We start from the raw sequence: 7,500 nt of genomic DNA, 5'->3' as shown, positions 1-7,500 counted from the left end.
ATATATATATATATATATATATATATATATACAGTATATATATATATATATATATATATATATATATATGTATATATATACACACATTTATACATATATATGGATATATCAATTTACTAATGAAGATCTTTAATAGACTAAGCCTTTTAACAATATCTTTGTAGTTTAATTAGCTATGACGTCTTTTCCACAAGCTCGAGATATCGAGTTCCTAATTTAGAGACAGCAATTATTCAGTTTCAATTAGATTTCTTGTCTCATGTTCTATTAACGCTGAGCAAGTTTTAAATACCGGTATTAGCTACAATACTCCCAGCTTCTGGACGTTACCCTTCTAATTCCTAGCTTTTGATTTCTACGAGTATTTTTAACTTTATCCACTACTAATGCTATTCCATTTAAACCCATTTATATGCACTATACATTCATTTAAAGATTAAGGAGTATGTAGTTCGCTGTGACACGCGTAAAATTTCTTATTATTTGTCAAATCGATTTTCACTAATAGGAATATTTTTATTATTTTTGTCTGAAATACGATAATATGAAGCTAATTTTACGATTTACGAAATATTATGATTTAGTGTTACCTTGCCGTAGTTAAGCCGCTTGGGTAACGAACATATGGTTTAGACTTAATCTTAGGGCAGCCCCTGCCGGTGTGTAAATAGATGGTGATAAGACTCCGGGGTTAGGTTAGGTGGAAATACTTAGGTTAGATTGTGTTCTTGTATATTTTACCCTTTTGAAATGTGGTTTTTCAGCCATAACTTTTGAAATTTTACACCCAATCTCTCCCAACAAGCTACAAAGACCCCAAATATTCCTCCTATCGCCTCTAAAACTATAGAATCCTCTTTAACAATAGGTTATCAATTCTCCCAAACCATCCAACCAATATCACAAATACCCTTGTTTTGATTTATCCCCCATTTAATAACAAATGCCATCCTATTTTTTCCACCTTTCCATCCCTTATTCAACTCACGTCTTCTGTCCTGTTGGTGTAGTGCCAAACCACAACAGGATTCCTACTCCGGATGGGAGGGGAGTCATCCTCGTCCAGTATCAAAAGGCTCCCGCTTCGGGATACGGTGGTGGGACGGCGACCTGGATTCTGGAAAGCAGGAGGTTAAATTAGTTCTTGGATTGTTATGGATTTGTATGTGTATATATATATATATATATATATATATATATATATATATATATATATATATATATACATATATATATACATATATAAAGATAGATATATAGATAGATAATTCCTTTTCATATGTTTTTTCTGCAGTGCACTAGTAAAGGATGATGATGATGATGAAAAAACAATATATATGTATATATATATATATATATATATATATATATATATATATATACATATATATACATACATACATATATACATATATATATACATATATATATATATATATATATATATATATATATATATATATTAGCATATAATCTGTGATACAAGATATCATGAAGTAGAATTTCAAGTACAAAATTTATTCAGAAAAAGAGAAATATGTGACAAGAATTTCCTGAAGTCACCGATAAGTTTGAAAGTACTGATGAAATCGCCGATAAGTTTGGAAGTACTGTAATAATTAGTAATGTAAAATGGCCTTTTTATAGTTTTTTTTTCTTTATAAACTAGTAGTTAACTGACTTGCTTTAAAGTTTGGTAAGAAATCCATTATGAAAGATAAAAGTATATTTCTACTGAACTATTTCTCAGATTTCCTCAGATTACATTTTTTTTATTAAAATTTATGAAAAAGGAAGATACAACTGCAGGTAATTTATCCCATCTAATCAAAATGTATGTTGATTGGTAAGTTGTTTCATAGATTGAATAACTGATTGATTTATTTACAGGCTGATTAAATTACTGGCTGAGTATTGTATTGATTAAGACATAAATTCATTTGACTGATTGGTTGACTATAGTCAATTTCTTTTAGCGATGCAGATTTGCACCGACTCGCAGCGGTGCCCTTTTAGCTCGGAAAAGTTTCCTGATCGCTGATTTGTTGGACGAGATAATTCTAACCAATCAGCGATTAGGAAAATTTTCCGAGCTTAAAGGGCACCGCTGCGAGTCGGTGCAAATCTGCCTCGATAAAAGAAATGAACTATAGTTGCATAATTGGATGAGTAAGGTATTAAGACATAGATTAATTGATTGATTGATTTTATAACTGGATGAGTAAGGTATTAAGACATAGATTGATTGATTGAATGACTGATTGGTTGATTGATTGTATAACTTAAAGAATAATGATTAATTAGGACATAGATTAAGTGATAGACTCATTGGTTGATTTGACTGCATAATTGGATAAGTAAGGTATTGATTAAAACATAGATTGATTGAGTGATTGACTGATTGGTTGATTTGACTGCACAATTGGATAAGTAAGGTATTGATTAAAACATAGATTGATTGAGTGATTGACTGATTGGTTGATTGATTGTAACTGGCTGAGTAACGCATTGATTAAGACATAGATTGATTGAGTGATTGACTGATTGGTTGATTGATTGTATAACTGTAGGAGTAAGGTATTGATTATAACATAGATTGATTGGGTGATTGACTGATTGGTTGATTGATTGTATAACTGTATGAGTAAGGTATTGATTATAACATAGATTGATTGGGTGATTGACTGATTGGTTGATTGATTGTATAACTGGATGAGTAACGTATTGATTAAGAAATAGATCGATTGACTTATTGGTTGATTCTACCATTTATCAATTAATTGATTAACTGACTTATTGATTGGGTGTTTTGTTTGTTTGATTGACGGATTGATTTATAATAAGTCTCGTCGATTGATTGATAAACTAAAAGAAATATAGAAATATTGATGGACTGATTGATTAACTAACTGGTTAATTAACTAACTGGTTGACTAAATAGATGGTTGATTAACTAGATGTTTGATTAAATAACTGGTTGATTAACTAGATGGTTGATTAACTAACTGGTTGATTAACTAGATGGTTGATTAACTGGTTGATTAACTATCTGGTTGACTGAACTGGTTGATTAACAAGATGTTTGATTAACTAACTGATTGATTAACTAGATGGTTGATTAACTAACTGGTTGATTAACTATCTGGTTGACTAACTGGTTGATTAACTATCTGGTTGACTGAACTGGTTGATTAACTAGATGGTTGATTAACTAACTGGTTGACTGAACTGGTTGATTAACTAGATGGTTGATTAACTAACTGGCTGATTAACTAGATGGTTGATTAATTGGCTGAATTATTGATAAATTAACTGACTAACTGACTGACTGAATGACTGACTCACTGTTTGGACAAAAATGCGTATCTTACTTTTCCCTTATTCTTGACACTTTACCCATTTCAAAAATCATAATCAAATCATGTCAAACCTGATATTATACACTTATAATTCGCTTTAAAAAAAACAAATAAGATAAAAAATCAAACCTAGAAATAACCCAGCCATTTCAATTTTCCTAGACAAGACTTTAGGAGAAAAGTTTTAAACTTCTTTCTTTTGTACTCATCATCTTATCTTCTTTTAAGAGTAAATAAGAAGGAAAACTGTTTAGTAAACAATTTAGAAATTTATTCTTCCCATTTGGAAATTATCTTTTATAACATGAAAAGAGAGATTTTGAAGGTGAATAATATTTCTTCGTTTCTTTTGAATTGATCATTTCATAGGCAATGATTAAAATCAGGGCTAAGATGTTACGAAATTATATAGCCTACCAAACTTTCCAAAGGAGGCTTCAAAATATTATGAAATTGTCATACACAAAATTTCTCAAAACTCTCTTCAAAATATTATGATATTATCATAGAATATTTTCCAAAACACTGGCCAAAACATGAAATTATCATACACAGAAATTTCCAAAACACTTGTCACAATCTTATTAAATCAAACACCCTTCAATATACTATCAAATAATCATACAAAGAATTTTCCAAAACACTCGTCAAGATATGAAATTACCATACATAAACTTTTCCAAAAACACTCGTCAAGATATGATATTTTCATACACAGAAGCTTCCAAAACACTCGTCATGGTATGAAATCATCAAAAGAACATTTTCCAAAACACTCGTCACGATATTATGAAATTATCATGCACAGAACTTTCCAAAAAACACTCGTCAGCTCCCGAAAAACTCTGAAATGATCACGGAAGACCATCACAAATCCGCGATTCAAATCACCTCTTTGAAGCCTTGATTTTTCTCCCCAGGTTCCACCTTTGCGCTCAGGCTTTGTGGTCCTGAATGAATCAGAATGAAAAAATAAAAAAACACCAACCATGTCCTCTCTGTTGAAGGATCTCTCGTCATCCCTTGGAGACAACCTCATTCTTCTCCATACAATAGGACTCGACAGATGGTAGGGGTGGGGGGGGGGGGGGGAAGCTACGTTAGCTATTCATACATTGCTCTTTTCTTACTGTGGTCCTCGATTTCTTTTTATTCTATACATTCCTTAATGTCAGTTCAAGAATGTTTTTGATGGATTCACTGTGATTATTATCTAAGTCAGTCACCTCGTGTTTACTTGATCATTCCTCTAGGTATTCATTTATTTATGTGTTCATTGATTTATCTGAGCTTATATACGTGTATATATATATATATATATATGTGTGTGTGTGTGTGTGTGTGTATGTCATCATCATCATCATCATCTCCTACGCCTATTGACGCAAAGGGCCTCAGTTAGATTTCGCCAGTCGTCTATACCTTGAGCTTTTAATTCAATAGTTCTCCATTCGCCATCTTCTACTTAACGCTTCATAGTCCTCTGCCATGTAGGTCTGGTATTCCAACTCTTTGAGTGCTATGTGGAGCACAGTTGAAAGTTTTGAGTACTAATCTCTCTTGGGGAGTGCGAAGAAAATACATACATAGGCTACATATATATATATATATATATATATATATATATATATATATATATATATACATGTGTGTGTACAGTATATGTATGTATATATATATATATATATATATATATATATACATATATATATATATATATATATATATATATATATATATATATATATAAGCCATAAATACCATTTAATATGAGATTCACTGTACCTCGGGATCAGAGACCCAAGGGGGGAATTAACTTTATGATAGTAGCTTCCGGCCGGCCAAGGATTCGAACCAAGTCCAAGTCGAAACTCAGGTTACAGAGACTTACCTTCTCTACCACAAGAAAACAGAGATAAAAGTTGAATACAGTTTTCCCATGCATATTCTTGTCTAATTCAGGTTTTGTACTTATAATCGAAAACAACCCATCTCCATCTGTAGCTCGTTGGTGAGTTTCAAATACTTGGCTGTCTTTAATGATAATTCATCACATTTACTCGTAATTTTCATTTAATCTTATAAGACTTAAATACCTCTTAATATCTAATTTATTCTGCCTTGGAATCAGAGACTCAACAGGGAATCAACTTGATAATAGCTACTGGTCGGTCAAAGATTCGAACCCAGTACAAATTGAAACTTGCGTTAGAGTTAATGACAGAGGGAATGGAAAGGACAATGTCCTAGAGATTGTCCATATATGCTTCTCTCTCTCTCTCTCTCTCTCTCTCTCTCTCTCTCTCTCTCTCTCTCTCTCTCTCTCTCTCTCTCTCTCTCTCTCTCTCTCTCTCTCTTATATATATATATATATATATATATATATATATATATATATTCTATATATATATATATATACATATAATATCAACGCAAAAGATCTATCTCTTCAAACTAGGACCAAGTACAGCCAGGTAATAGCTGCTAATGACTCAACAGACAGACCTATACGTTCCCACAAACACACCATCCTTACCTCAAAAGAATGATGAGGTTGCAAGAACTACAAGAATCTATAGAACTTAAGCAGGTCTCGAACTCCCGTAAAACAGATTGCTAGGCAGGGACACTTCCAATAGGCTACCACAACCTTGATCAAATATTTCCTAGTAGTAGTGCTAGCTAATAGCACCAACTAGAGAGAAATATAGTTTAATCTATAGTGACAATCTCGTTCACACTCTGGTGATAACATTGAGGCCACAGCTTAGTATGTTGAAAGAATAAAAATTACTTTTATATATGTGTAGGAAAAACACTACTGAATGTTTTCTAGAGGAAACAATTATTTTACCTTACTTTTTTATTAATAAGAGAATAACAACCTCCTTTAATCGTCATCATAAAATAATGGGCATCCTTTGTATTGGAGGAAGCTCTTACACTCCTATTCCGGGAGAAACACGAAAACAAAAGAGACAATTATTAGAAGTGTTTTGTCTGAGAATCCCTCGAAAATAATGACCACCATCACACTTAACCTTTCTATCATTCGTAATCTATTTTGAAAAGATGTTCCTACTCGTCAATTGCAGATGCAACCGGCCCTTGGCTACCAATGGTCCATGAGAGCTGGTAAAACTTCTCTACCATAAACATTTAATACCAAATTTCATCCTTCCTGAACAGTTCTGTATACATGGTATCCTTAGCAATTCTCAAAGGACTACTTTATTTAGCCTTTACACTTTCCTATAATATTTTCCATCCTGATCCGTTATATGTACAAGGTATCCTTAGCAATTCTCAAAAGACTGCTATAGTTAGCCTTTTCCTTTTACTAAAATATTATCCATCCTGATCCGTTATGTATACAACGTACACTTAGCAATTCACAAAGGACTGCTATAGTTAGGTCATGCATTTCCCAAACAAATATTTAGTTAAAAACATCCCCTAGCTGGGACAGGGGCACATAACTATCTTTGATTGCCTAAGCTGGTGCAAGGTTGTGGTGGTCGATGTGGTAAGGTCTCTGACTGGTGAACACCAGACTGGGGTTCGAGTCCCGCTCAAACTTGTTAGTTTCTTTGGTCTCTGCAATCTCACCATTCTTGTCAGCTAAAAAGGGGGGGGGGGAATCTATTTGCTGAGTCATCAGCAGCCATTGCCTAGCCTTCCTTGGTTCTAGCTTGGGTGGAGAGGAGGCTTGGACGCTGATCATTTGTATATATGATCAGTCCCTAAGTCACTGTCCTACTTGATAGGACAATGTCATTCTCCCTTGCCTCTGCCATTCATGAGCGGCCTTTAAACCTTTAAGCCTTTAAGGGCACATAACTATCCTTGGTTGCCTAAGAAGACCGGAATATCTAGCCTTTCTGTATTCTAAAGCTCCAATCACTAGGAGGTTATAAGTAATCCTTGACTATTCTCAGATGTACAATGCCATTATTGTTTGTTGATCTCTAGACTCCATGAAAACTATACTACATATAAAGGTTTCTAAGTTATAAAACAAAGAAAAGCAAGCTTATGGAAACTACTATTTTCTTCTCTTTTTTTAATTTTGAATTCTATGGTGAAATCTTGTAGTAAGGAAACATTTTTTTTTCAGAAGTCAATGTTTATTCTTTTCCAA

The 7,500-nt window shown here is 32.9% G+C and overlaps 1 protein-coding gene across 1 annotated transcript in view; it reads right to left on the bottom strand.

The window, feature by feature from the left end:
• LOC137660022 (uncharacterized) overlaps nucleotides 1–7,500 on the bottom strand; it is a 153,592-nt gene that overhangs the window by 73,729 nt on the left and 72,363 nt on the right. Inside the window, exon 10 of the mRNA XM_068394752.1 lies at nucleotides 989–1,117. Within this exon, the coding sequence (XP_068250853.1) occupies nucleotides 989–1,117 (129 nt within the window). The remainder of the gene's footprint in view (nucleotides 1–988; nucleotides 1,118–7,500) is intronic.

This window comes from Palaemon carinicauda, chromosome 20 (genome assembly GCF_036898095.1).
Source record: "Palaemon carinicauda isolate YSFRI2023 chromosome 20, ASM3689809v2, whole genome shotgun sequence".
In the NCBI taxonomy this organism is placed as follows: domain Eukaryota; kingdom Metazoa; phylum Arthropoda; class Malacostraca; order Decapoda; family Palaemonidae; genus Palaemon; species Palaemon carinicauda.
This window is presented reverse-complemented; position numbering and strand designations above follow the sequence as displayed.